This window comes from Kogia breviceps, chromosome 3 (genome assembly GCF_026419965.1).
Source record: "Kogia breviceps isolate mKogBre1 chromosome 3, mKogBre1 haplotype 1, whole genome shotgun sequence".
NCBI classification, from domain to species: domain Eukaryota; kingdom Metazoa; phylum Chordata; class Mammalia; order Artiodactyla; family Physeteridae; genus Kogia; species Kogia breviceps.
In genome coordinates this window covers 84,729,933-84,743,646 of record NC_081312.1, presented here as the reverse complement: position 1 = coordinate 84,743,646, position 13,714 = coordinate 84,729,933, and the positions used below count along the sequence as shown (strand labels likewise).

Below are 13,714 nucleotides of genomic sequence, written 5' to 3'. Positions count from 1 at the left end.
TATGAGATATTAAATAAATGTCAGATATTGTCCATCTGACTAGGTTATGTGGCAGAACTACATGCACTGAAGCTGTAGGATGCATTTTTTGAGGATTCTTTAGCATTTGAAGATTATTTTTCATAGAAAATTTCTGTATAACTATAACAGTAGTCAACACAAACTATAAATATATAATTTTATAAATTAAATACTTGCTTTACACTACAGAAAACTCCAAGAGTAAAGATAATCAAACTCTGTAACAACATACAAGCGTACTTCATTTTATTGCCCTTCATTTTATTGTGCTTCACAGATACTGCATTTTACAAATTGAAGGTTTGTGGCAACCCTGTGTTGAGGAAGTCTATATACACCATTTTTCCAAAAGCATTTGCTCTCTTCATGTCTCTGTGTCACATTTTGGTAATTCTCACATTATTTCAAACTTTTTCATTATTATTACATTTGTAATGGTGATCTGTGGTCAGTGGTCTTTGATGTTACTATAATTGTTTTGGGGTGCCCCAAACCACGCCTATATAAGACTGAACTTAATTGATAAATGTTGTGTGTGTTCTGACTGCTCCACCCACTGGCAATTTCCCCATCTCTCCCTCTCCTCAGGCCTCCCTATTCCTGGAGACACAACAATATTGAAATTAGGCCAATTAATAACCCTACAGTGGCCTCTAAGTGAAGTTGCACATCTCTCACTTTAAATAAAAAACTAGAAATGATTAAGCTTGGTGAGGAAGGCACGTTGAAAGCTGAAATAGGCTGAAAGCGGGGCATCCTGTGCCAAACCCTTAGCCAAGTTGTGAATGCAAAGGAAGTTCTTGTAGGAAATTAAAAGTGCTACTCCAGTGAACACATAAATGGTAAGAAAGAGAAACAGCCTTACTACTGACATGGAAAAAATTTTAGTAGTTTGGGTAGAAGATCAAAGCAGCCACAACATTCCCTTTAGCCAAAGCCTAATCCAGAGCAAGGCCCCACTCTCTTCAATTCAGTGAAGGCTGAGGGAGGTGAGGAAGCCGCAGAAGAAAAGTGTGAAGCTAGCAGAGGTTGGTTCATGAGGTTTAAGGAAAGAAGCCATCTCCATAACATTCAAGAGCAAGGTGAAGCAGCAAATGCTGATGTAGAAGCTGCAGCAAGTTGTCCACAAGATCTAGCTAAGATAATGAATGAATCTGGCTAAGCTAAACAACAGACTTTCAATGTAGATAAAATGGTCTTACATTGGAAGAAGCCATTGAGGACTTTCATAGCTACAGAAGTCAATGCCTGGCTTCAAAGTTTCAATGGACCAGTTGACTCTCTTTTTAGGGGCTAATGCCACTGGTGACTTTAAGTTGAAGCCAATGTTCATTTACCATTCTGAAAATCCTAGGGCCCTTAAGAATTATGCTAAATCTATTCTGCTTGTGCTCTATAAATGCAATTACAAAGTCTGGATGATGGCACATCGGTTTACAACATGGTTTACTGAATATCTTAAACCCACTCTGAGACCTACTGCTTAGAAAAAAGATTCCTTTCAAATTTTACTGCTCATTGACAATGTACCAGGTCACCCAGGAGCTCTGATGGAGATGTACAATGAGATTTAATGTTGTTTTCATGCCTGCTAACACAACATCCATTCTGCACCCTCTGGATCAAGGAGTAATTTCACCTTTCAAGTCTTACTAATTAAGAAATACTTAAGGCTATAGTAGCCATAGAGAGTGATTCCTCTGATGGATCTGGGCAAAGTCAGTTAAAAACCTTTTGAAAAGGATTCACTATTCTAGATGCCATTAAGAACATTCGTTAAAAAAAAAAGTGTAGGGCTTCCCTGGTGGCGCAGTGGTTGCGAGTCCGCCTGCCAATGCAGGGGACACGGGTTCACGCCCCCGTCTGGGAAGATCCCACATGCTGCAGAGCGGCTGGGCCCGTGAGCCATGGCCGCTGGGCCTGTGCTCCGCAAAGGGAGAGACCACAACAGTGAGAGGCTCGTGTAATGCAAAAAAAAAAAAAAAAGGGTATATATAAACAACAACAACATTCGTGGTTCATGGGAAAAGATCAAAATATCATTAAACAGGAGTCTGGAAGAAGTTGATTGTCACCCTCATGGGTGACTCTAACAGGTTCAAGACTTCAACAGAGGAAGTAAATACAGATGTGGTAGAAATAACAAAAGTGAAACAGGCTGGGACCTGGGACCCTTTGGTGCAGTGCTGCAATGCTTGCACCTGGACACACCTCTCCTTGAGCAACAAAATACAAAGAAACTGTATGGGACAAAAAATAACTGTCTGCATGCGCAATTAGGGCAAATTCTGGACAAAACATACAAAGAGACCAAAAAACCCAACTGTCACTTCTGAAGAGCCTGGAGCAAAAGGAAGGTACTGCCATGCCCCCTACACGAAACACGGACTAAGGGATGGGCAAACCACCGAAGCCACTCCTCCAGCCCGATGCCTGGACACACCCCTACCCTCACCCCACGTAAAGAACAAGCTCTCCCCCAATCAGGGATCCAGCAAGCAAAGGAACCTGTTGTTTGTTCTTGCTCACCCCTGCTGCAGCAGGAGCCCCAATAAAGCCTTGCCTGAATTTCTTGTCTGGCCTCTGATCAATTTCCATTGATTAAGAAGGCCAAGAACCCTGGTTGGTAACAAAAGAATGAGAAGTAGAGCCTGAAGGTGTGGCTGAAATGCTGCAAACTCATGATAAAACTTTCATGGATGAGGAGTTTCTTCTTATGGATAAGCAAAGAGAGGTTTCTTAATATAGAATCTACTCCTTGTAAAGATGCTGTGAAGACCCTGGTGAAATGACAACAAAAGATTTAGAACATGACATAAACTTGGTTGATAAAGCAGTGCCAGGGTCTGAGTGGACTGATACCAGTTTTGGAAAAATTTCTACTGTGGGTAAAATGCTATCAAATAGCACTGCATATTACAGAGAAATCATTCCTGAAAGGAAGAGTCAATCTACATGGCAAACTTCACTGTTGTCTTATTTTAAGAAATTGCTGCAACCCCCGCCAGCCTTCAGCAACCACCACCCAGATCAGTCAGCAGCCACTGACATGGAGGCAAGACCCTCACCAGCAAAAAGATTACAAATCACTGAAGGCTCAGATGATGGTTAGCATTTTCTAGTAATGAAGTATTTTTAAATTAAGGTATGTACATTGTTTTTGTAGACATAATACTATTGTATACTTAACAGACTACAGAACAGTATAAACACAACTTATATGCACTGGGAAACAACAAAATTCGTGGCACTTTACTGCAATATTTGCTTTATTATGGTGGTCTGGAACCTAACCTGCTATCATCTCCAAGGTATAGCCTGTAAATACCAAAGGATAAGTGCATAAAATAAAATGTAATCACAAGGTATTATGAGTGCTAAATGAATATATGAAGCAAGAAAAATGAATAGTAGCCATAAGACTTTGGAGAGAAATGAGAAAGGATCACAGTATATCAGGATGAAAATAATTGGATTCTAGTCTTAGTTCTGTGATTAACTGCATGACTTTGGATAAATAATTGAATCACTGTGCCTAAGTTTCCTTATCTGTAAGACAGAGATAATACTGGTCCTATCTTTCCCAGTGTCATTATGAAGACTAAGTGAGAATACTGTATATATGAAAGGAATGGGATTTCAAAGTTAAAGTGCTATAAGGGAACTCTACTCAATATTCTATAATAACCTATATGGAAAAAGAATATGAAAGAGTGGATATATGTATATGAATCACTTAGCTGTACACCTGAAACTAACACAACATTGTAAATCAACTATACACCAATGTAAAATAAAAATTCAATTAAAAAAAGGTTTAAAAAAGTTAAAGTGCTATATAATATAAAGGGTTATTAAGTTACTACCTCATTTAGGTTAAGCCAGTGAAATCACTTTTATGTCATTTATTTAGGTTAAAAAAAACAAGCGTATGATTCATAATCACATTTTTTTCTTATTAAAGAATCTTGCTTATGACTAGTTGACTAACAGATTATACACCCTGAAAGCCTAATTAACATGACTTTAATATTCAAGCAATAAAAACAGCTTTTCTATTTAAAGTAATACATGTTTATCATAGAAACTGTAGAAACTTCAGAAAATTGAGGCAAAAATAAAAATTGCTCACATTCTCACCATCCAGAAACAATGTTGATATTTTAGTGTATCTACCCCCAGTGTATGTGCTATACATATATTAAAACATACATTTTTAAAAACAAAAACATATATGCACACAAACATGTTTTGTTAACCTGCTTTCTTATATCAGTAATATTTTCCTATGTCAATGGATATTCTTCAAAACTATTTTTTGTGGCTGCATACTAATGAGTATATTTCTAGGGCATGAAATCATAATATCCAGAACGATAAGGTACATACCACTCACTGCTGGTGGGAGTGCAAACTGGTAGTCACTTTAGAAGTATTTATATCATAACCCGTGATACTGCAATTCCCTAAGAAAATTCCCAATTTATGCAAGGAGGCACATACAAAGATAATCAACTGGTAATGCAGTCACTTCTGGAAAGGGGAAGAGGGTGACACAGGACGGGTGGAAGGAGGAAGACCGTAGCCTTTCACTGAACACCCTTTCGTACCACTACTGCCTCCCTCGGTCACATAAACAGTACTTACCAGAATTTTATCAGCTTTGGCTTCACTAATCCCCTTAATATTTATTAGTTCCTTCTTTGGTGCATAGGCAACAGCCTCCACAGTATGGAATCCAGCTTCTTCCAATTTCTTCACATCATTGGCGTGTATGCCACATTGCTGCAAGTGAAGAAAACCATGGATAAATTTAAGCTTTGGTTCCCTTATCTATCCAATGTGGTTATTTGTCCTACCTATTTCACAGAGCTCTTTTTAACTGTGATATTATATGCAAAAGCTTTGAAAAGTATGACCTAAAATGTGAGGTATTTAAAAACAAATTATCAACCTATCCATTATCAAAACCAGTGGGTTTTTGAATTTTATTTATTTTTTATACAGCAGGTTCTTATTAGTTATCTATTTTATACATATTAGTGTATATATGTCAATCCGAATCTCCCAATTCATCCCACCACCACCACCACTTTCCCTCTTTGGTGTCCATGTTTGTTCTCTATACCTGTATGACAGTCTCTAGGATCCATCCATGTCTCTACAAATGACCCAATTTCATTCCTTTTTATGGCCGAGTAATATTCCATGGTATATATGTACATCTTTTTCTTTTTTTTAAATTAAAAGATATTCTTTTATCTTTGGCTGCGATGGGTCTTCGTTGCTGTGCGTGAGCTTTTCTCTGGTTGCGGCGAGCGGGGGCTACTCTTTGTTGTAGTGCGCAGGTTCCTCATGGCTTCTCTTGTTGTGGAGCAGGGCTCTAGGCACACAGGCTTCAGTAGTTGTGGCACATGGGCTCAGTAGTTGTGGCTCATGGGCTCTAGAGTGCAGGCTCAGTAATTGGGGCGCATGGGCTCAGTTGCTCCGTGGCATGTGGGATCTTCCCAGACCAGGGCTCGAATCCGTGTCCCCTGCGTTGGCAGGCAGATTCCTAACCACTGTGCCACCAGGGAAGCCCCCACATATTCTTTATCCATTCATCTGCTGATGGGCATTTAGGTTGCTTCCATGACCTGGCTATTGTAAATAGTGCTGCAACGAACTTTGGGGTGCATGTGTCTTTTAGAATTACGGTTTTCTCTGGGTATATGCCCAGTAGTGGGATTGCTGGATCATATGGTAATTCTATTCTTAGTTTTTTTTTTTTTTTTTTTTTTTTTGCGGTACGCGGGCCTCTCATTGCTGTGGCCTCTCCTGTCGCGGAGCACAGGCTCCGGACGCGCAGGCTCAGCGGCCATGGCCCACGGGCCCAGCTGCTCCGCGGCATGTGGGATCCTCCCGGACCGGGGCACGAACCCATGTCCCCTGCATCGGCAGGCGGACTCTCAACCACTGCGCCACCAGGGAAGCCCTATTCTTAGTTTTTTAAGGAACCTCCATACTGTTCTCCATAGTGGCTGTATCAATTTACATTCCCACCAACAGTGCAAGAGGGTTCCCTTTTCTCCACACCCTCTCCAGCATTTGTTGTTTGTAGATTTTCTGATGACGCCTATTCTAACCAGTGTGAGGTGATACCTCATTGTAGTTTTGATTTCCATTTTTCTAATAATTAGTGATATTGAGCAGCTTTTCATGTGCTTTTTGGCCATCTGTATGTCTTCTCTGGAGAAATGTCTATTTAGGTCTTCTGCCATTTTTGGATTGGGTTGTTTTTTTAAAATATTGAGCTGGGGCTTCCCTGGTGGCGCAGTGGTTGGGAGTCCGCCTGCTGATTCAGGGGACGCGGGTTCGTGCCCCGGTCCGGGAGGATCCCACATGCCGCGGAGCGGCTGGGCCCGTGGGCCATGGCCACTGAGCCTGTGCGTCCGGAGCCTGCGCTCCGCAACGGGAGAGGCCACGCCAGTGAGAGGCCCGCGTACCGCAAAAAAAAAAAAAAAACTGAGCTGCATGAGCTGTTTATATATTTTGGAGATTAATCCTTTGTCTGTTGATTCGTTTGCAAATATTTTCTCCCATTTTGAGGATTGTCTTTTCGTCCTGTTTGTAGCTTCCTTTGCTTTGCAAAAGCTTTTAAGTTTCATTAGGTTCCATTTGTTTATTTTTGTTTTTATTTCCATTACTCTAGGAGGTGGATCAAAAAAGATCTTGCTGTGATTTATGTCAAAGAGTGTTCTTCCTATGTTTTCCTCTAAGAGTTTTTTATAGTGTCCGGTCTTACATTTAGGTCTCTAATCCAGTTTGAGTTTATTTTTGTGTATGGTGTTAGGGAGTGTTTTAATTTCAATCTTTTACATGTAGCTGTCCATTTTTCCCAGCACTGATTATTGAAGAGACTGTCTTTCCTCCACTGTATATCCTTGCCTCCTTTGTCATAGATTAGTTGACCATAGGTGCGTGGGTTTATCTCTGGGCTTTCTATCCTGTTCCATTGATCTATATTTCTGTTTTTATGCCGGTACCATATTGTCTTGATTACTGTAGCTTTGTAGTATAGTCTGAAGTCAGGGAGTCTGATTCCTCCAGCTCCGTTTTTTTCCCTCAAGACTGCTTTGGCTATTCGGGGTCTTTTGTGTCTCCATACAAATTTTAAGATTTTTTGTTCTAGTTCTGTAAAAAATGCCACTGGTAATTTGATAGGGATTGCATTATATCTGTAGATTACTTTGGGTAGTATAGTCATTTTCATAATATTGATTCTTCCAATCCAAGAACATGGTATGTCTCTCCATCTGTTTGTGTCATCTTTGATTTCTTTCATCAGTGTCTTATAGTTTTCTGAGTAGAGGTCTTTTACCTCCTCAGGTAGGTTTATTCCTAGGTATTTTATTCTTTTTGTTGCAATGGTGAATGGGATTGTTTCCTTAATTTCTCTTTCTGATCTTTCATTGTTAGTGCATAGGAATGCAAGAGATTTCTGTGCATAACTTTTGTATCCTGCAACTTTACCAAATTCATTGATTAGCTCTAGTAGTTTTCTGGTGGCATCTTTAGGATTCTCTATGTATAGTACCATGTCACCTGCAAACAGTGACAGTTTTACTTCTTCTTATCCAATTTGCATTCCTTTTATTTCTTTTTCTTCTCTGACTGCCGTGGCTAGGACTTCCAAAACTATGTTGAATAATAGTGGCAAGAGTGGACATCCTTGTCTTGTTCCTGATCTTACAGGAAATAATTTCAGTTTTTCACCATTGAGAATGATGTTTGCTGTGGGTTTGTCATATATGGCCTTTATTATGTTGAGGTAGGTTCCCTCTATGCCCACTTTCTGGAGAGCAAAACCAGTAGTTTTAAACTAGCACTATGTATATTAAAAGACTCTAGTCATGAATTGGATTAAACCTGTAACTCTAAACCTTTTATGACTAGGATTCTAAATGAACTTTGACACCCTGGGCCCTAAAAGCCCACTTTAAACATTTCCCAATGTTTTCCACATCAAGCACACATAAATATGTTTTACACTAAGCTGGGATAAACAGCTAAGACTGCCCCAGAGCTAAGGGAAGCATATCTTAGCATAACCTTTTTGTAGCACAATGACTGGAAAGCTCTGTTTTAACAACTGATATTAAAGATGGAGAAAACTACTTTTGGTCAGGGATTTATATACCACTTCTCAAAAACAAACCACCCAAAGGCACTTCTTTCTCCCTATATACAAAGTCAGCTTTGATTTTATTAGCCACCAAAACCATGACTTCTAGGACAGCATGAATTATTAGGAGAATGTGTATGTATCTGGGAGTCAGGGAAGGTTTGGGAGAGGGGAGAGAATAGTACGTGCCCATAGAAACTGGTCTGTTATTAACATTTAAGCAAAAAGCAATACACATGTGTAGGCATAAGGATGCTCACTGAAACCAAAAGTTATGACTCTGAATTTTCCAATGTTTATCTCAAACCTGTTTAAGTTAACTTCCAGAGAGTGGAAGCTTAGGGGGCAATGGGAGGAATATGCATAAAAAGACAGAAGAATGAAGGCTTTCTCAGCATTTTCTCCTGCTTCTTTTAGCCCAAGTCAACTGCACTCACCCTGGGGCTTTTGTACAATGCACAGAAATAGTGCAAGGCCCCAGCTCTGGTGCTTGATGTTCTTGTGCAGAGTCTTGAACTCTCACAATGTAATCCAAGTCCTTCTCTCTGCCTATGACAGCTGTCTTCCTAGTAACTTCAGTACAGATCGAGGTCAGTGGAGAGACATTGTTCCTCTCCCCTTCCTGCATAGCTGGCCCAGGCCACTGTAATACCCTGGACAGTAATTTCATACTTAGTACAAACAGCAGAGACTCTACCATGGGATCATAGGGCTTCTTAGTTTCTGACATCCAGCTCTAAGAAAGAAAAATGATAATGTAGTAGAAGAATTCTTGACAAAAAAAGAGATCTGGCCAGATGTGTTTAGCAACTGTCTTAAGCCTTTCCACAGAATCCTTGACAACCTTCCTGAAAACTCTAATTTGGATTTTGACCTTAAGTAGTAAACCAGTGGTTAATGTAAAGGTTGTGATTTCTCCCAATAGGTAGAACAATCTTGTCCAGCATTATAATTCTAAAATTAGCAACCAACCACATACCTCTAATCGAGAAATAGGTTGTGGGCCAAAGCTCTCTTCTTCCACTGAAGTATCTGCATTTGCTTCAAGCTGCATCTGCATAGCCATTACTTAGTGTTCAATACTGAAAAGTACAGATGGCCATCAGGAAGGACACTAGAGAAAGTACAGAGATGCAAACATAGTTTTACAATAAATCTGTTTAAGAATTACTTGCTAGGCTTTTGGCTTAATCACTGACATACCCATGGCAGGAAAAAGAAAAAAGATCTCTCACCAGCCTTCCCTTCCACCTAGATAGCTGTATCAGAAAGACTTTAGGAGGAGCCACGACTATCTTGCTTCTTAGAGTAGAACAGCTTGGACTCCCCTGGTGGTCCAGTGGTTAAGAATCCACCTGCCAATGCAGAGGACACGGGTTCCATCCCTGGTCCGGGAACATCCCACATGCCGTGAAGCAACTAAGCCTGTCACCACAACTACTGTAGCTCGGGTGCCCTAGAGCCCATGTGCCGCAACTACTGAAGGCCACGCACCTAGAGCCCATGCTCTGCACAAGAGAAGCCTGCGTGCAGCAACGGAGACCCAACGCAGCCAAAAAATAAAATTAAAAAAAAAAAAAAAAAGATGAACAGCTTAATTAGATCAACTATATCCCTCTGTTCCCCTGCTTCATATTTAAGGATAGGGGCCAAGTCTCATTTATTTGTATACACCCCAGATACATTATAAATCTTAGGTAAATCTTAGGTGTTTGGTAAATATTTGGCAAGTAATGCAGACTTTCCAGAACTCTACTTAAAAAAAAAAAAAAATCGATGAAAGGTTAAACTGTTTCAGTTCCATTGTTCCCTTCCAGAAAGCAGGGTTTTGGGGTGGTGGGACAGGAGTGAAACAAAGGTACAGAATAATTGCCAGAAGCCTCCATTCCTGATAGAGAAACAATGGACTAAGAGAAGTAATCCCACCTTAGGCAAGGATGGTTTGTAGTCACACAGTTTACTTCTAATAGAAGTGTATGAAATTTAAAGATCACCATTTTTTTGGCAGGGGGCTGTGCGGCATGTGGGATCTTAATTCCCCAATAAGGGATCAAACCCGCACTCCCTGCATTAAAAGCACAGTCTTAACCACGGGACCACCAGGAAGTCCCATAAAGATCACCATTTTAATCAATTCCAGACCTCACTGAATGCACAAATGAATAAATAACATGGAATTACCCTGCTCAGTTTGAAATCTTCCATATAAATATAAGGCCTATACCAAAAGTCAGATTATTTTGATAGAGTTAAGACTGCTCAGGTTGAAAAGAATGAAGAACAAAAAGATTTCTATTATGAGGTATTAGTAAAAGCAAACAAGTCTTGATGGCCACAAGAATAAATGTACTTAAATCACACCAAAACAATCTGGACAATTTAACAAGCAAGATAAATTTAACTCAAAAGACAACAGATAAGGGCTTCCCTGGTGGCACAGTGGTTAAGAATCCGCCTGCCAATGCAGAGGACACGGGTTCGAGTCCTGGTCTGGGAAGATCCCACATGCCATAGAGCAACGAAGCATGTGTGCCAAAACTACTGAGCCTGCATGCCACAATTACTGAAGCTTGCGCACCTAGAGCCCAGGCTCCACAACGAGAAGCCACCACAGTGAGAAGCCCACGCACTACAATGAAGAGCAGCCCCCGCTCGCCACAACTAGAGAAAGGCTGTGTGCAGCAACAAAGACCCAACGCAGCCAAAAATAAATAAATAAAATTTAAAAAAAAAAAAAAAAAAAAAAAGAAGAAATCTCCATTCTTAGAAACCTGACAGAAGATAACCATTTGTTCTTGATTGGTTCAGGTGTAGCTCTTAGATGGCATGTTTGGCATAATGTGAGTTTATGATAATTCCAAATATCAGAATCACCTGAATGTAGCTTAAATTTAAGTGTCTTCCTTCATAATTTATGAAAAAGATGGCTTGAACTGTATTCATACAGCAATAACCAAAAAGCAGAGGACTGAAAAACTAGACTGTATTTAAATTTAGAATTTCTATTCATCAAAAGACAACATTGTGAGTATGAAGTCAAATGATAGTGAGGGGAGAAAATATTTACCACAAATATAACTGGTAACCAGAATATATAAAGAATTCCTTCAAATCAGCAAGACAAACAACCCAACAGAAAAATAGGCAAGAGATATGAACAAGCACTGCACAACAGAAGATACCCAAATGGCTAATAAACATATCAACAAATGCTCAACTTCATTAATGATCAGGAAAATTAAAATTAAAACCACAAGGTAGGGCTTCCCTGGTGGCACAGTGGTTGAGAATCTGCCTGCCAATGCAGGGGACACGGGTTCGAGCCCTGGTCTGGGAAGATCCCGCATGCCGCGGAGAAACTAGGCCCGTGAGCCACAACTACTGAGCCTGCGCGTCTGGAGCCTGTGCTCTGCAACAAGAGAGGCTGCGACAGTGAGAGGCCCGCGCACCGCGATGAAGAGTGGCCCCCACTTGCAGCAACTAGAGAAAGCCCTCGCACAGAAACGCAGACCCAACACAGCCAAATAGAAATAAATAATTAAATAATTAAAAAACAAAAAACCCACAAGGTAATAGCTAAAATTTAAAAGATCGACAATACTAAGTATTAGCAAACGTGTGGAACAACTAAACACTCATTCACTGCTGGTTTGAGTGTAAATTGGACAATTTTAGAAAACTGGTATTAAATATGGAAGGTGAAGACAGGCAAATGCTATCACCCAGGAATTTCACTACTCTTTTTTTTTTTTTTTTTTTTTTTTGCGGTATGACGGCCTCTCACTGTTGTGGCCTCTCCCGTTGCGGGGCACAGGCTCCGGACGCGCAGGCTCATTGCCCATGGTTCACGGGCCTAGCCGCTCCGCGGCATGTGGGATCTTCCCAGACCGGGGCACGAACCCATGTCTCCTGCATCGGCAGGCGGACTCTCAACCACTGCGCCACCAGGGAAGCCCTCACTACTCTATTATTAACCCACTGAAAAGCATACACGTGTGCACCAAAATGTATGCAGAAATATTCTTTCTCAGCAGCCTTTCTCATACAAGTTAAACTAGAAACAATCCCAATATCCGCCACAGGTGTAATGAATAAGGAATACAACATAGGAACAAGAAAGAACTGCTAAATGCAAAGACATTTACAAACCTGCAGACAAAATGTTGAGCAAAGGCAGACACAAAAATATATAGTCTTCCTTTATACAAAATTCAACAACGGGCAAAATTAGACAATGGTGTTAGTAGTCAACACTGTGGTTACCTCTGGGGAGATGGGAGAGTATTAGAGAATGGGGCACAAGGGAGGCTTCTGGGGTGCTAACAGCATTCTATTTCTTGACCTGAGTGGTGATTACACAGATATATTCATTTTGTAATGATTCATGGAGCTGTAAACACTTTTGATCTGTGCATTTTTCTATTTGTATATTACACTTCACTTCAGAAGTTAAGAAAAAACAACAAATCTCACTAGAGATCATTCCCTAGGCATCACTTGAACTGTCTTCCGCATTAAAAAACGCAAATACCTTATTGACAACTGGAGGTGGGTACTTTGTAAGCCAAACTTTGTGTAATGGAAAGGGCACTAACCAAAAATCCGGAAACCCTGGCTCTGGCTTAAGAGCTGTGACTTTTAAGTCACTACACCTCTCTGGATCTTGGGCTTCCTCGCCCACGCCCTTAAAGTGGATATTGCAAGTGAAGGCCGGTAAGGTTCCTCCCAGCTCTAGAATGCGTTTCTATTTTCGCCACAATGAGCTCCGAGGGTCGGACGAGCCCGGGCACATCCCTGCTCCGCCCCGCCCCGCCATATCCGAGCTTCTCACTTGGCGTGGAGGGGCCCCTAAGCCCGCTGAGGGAGCTGGGGCCCAAGTATGGGTCTGGGTACGGGTCTGGCTTACGAGGTGGCAAGGGGCCGGGTCTGCGCCTCACACTCACCTCCGCCTGCAGCGTAACTCGCCTGGGCGGGCTGCGCGCTCCGACTACAGTCCGCCGGACCCGCGCACGCCCGACCCCGGACGGACTGCAGACCCTCTCACCTGCGCCCCACTTCTCTACGCCCTTGCTCCGGCCTTCTGCACGAAACCCAGGCGAATTTCAGCTCCTAATTGCGTTCCTGGGACGTGCGCGTCTCAGCTCTTTTCAGGCCTCGGTCTCAGGCGGAAGCGCCCTCTCCATCTGCCGCTTTCGGAAATCCCGCCAAATCCTATTGGGCAGGGTCACGCCTGCGTCAACGTAACGTCTCCCCTCCCTTCTGGGGTCCGCCTCCCCGCCACTTCGGCTACTCGTGAGGCCAAGATAAGCCGAAAGAACTGGACTTCGCAGGATGTTTTAGGTTCCCCTCTTGTTTTTCTCCCTTAGGACTAACTCAAAATTTGGAAGTTGCGTCCTTCTTCCCTTTACCAGATCGGGGACTACAACTCCCAAGAGGTAGTAGGCCGGCCCGAGACTACATCTCCCAGTATGCACCGCGGGAGGGCGACGCAGCTTTAGCTCCTCACCACCTGTAGGGAATAGCTAGCGT

At 41.7% G+C, this 13,714-nt stretch overlaps 1 protein-coding gene across 3 annotated transcripts in view; it reads right to left on the bottom strand.

The window, feature by feature from the left end:
• The window catches only part of RAD51 (RAD51 recombinase), a 40,439-nt gene extending 27,041 nt beyond the window's left edge, over window positions 1-13,398 (bottom strand). Inside the window, exons 1-3 of one of the 3 annotated variants that reach the window (XM_067028985.1) lie at window positions 13,230-13,398; window positions 9,165-9,299; window positions 4,669-4,806 (exon numbers count right to left, since the gene is read on the bottom strand). In XM_067028985.1, the coding sequence (XP_066885086.1) occupies window positions 4,669-4,806; window positions 9,165-9,251 (225 nt within the window). In that variant the 5' untranslated portion in view covers window positions 9,252-9,299; window positions 13,230-13,398. Of the gene's footprint in view, window positions 1-4,668; window positions 4,807-9,164; window positions 9,300-13,128 lie in introns of all 3 variants that reach the window. The other 2 variants (XM_067028986.1, XM_059058067.2) reach the window with 2 other exon arrangements.
• Between the last annotated feature and the right edge of the window lie 316 nt (window positions 13,399-13,714).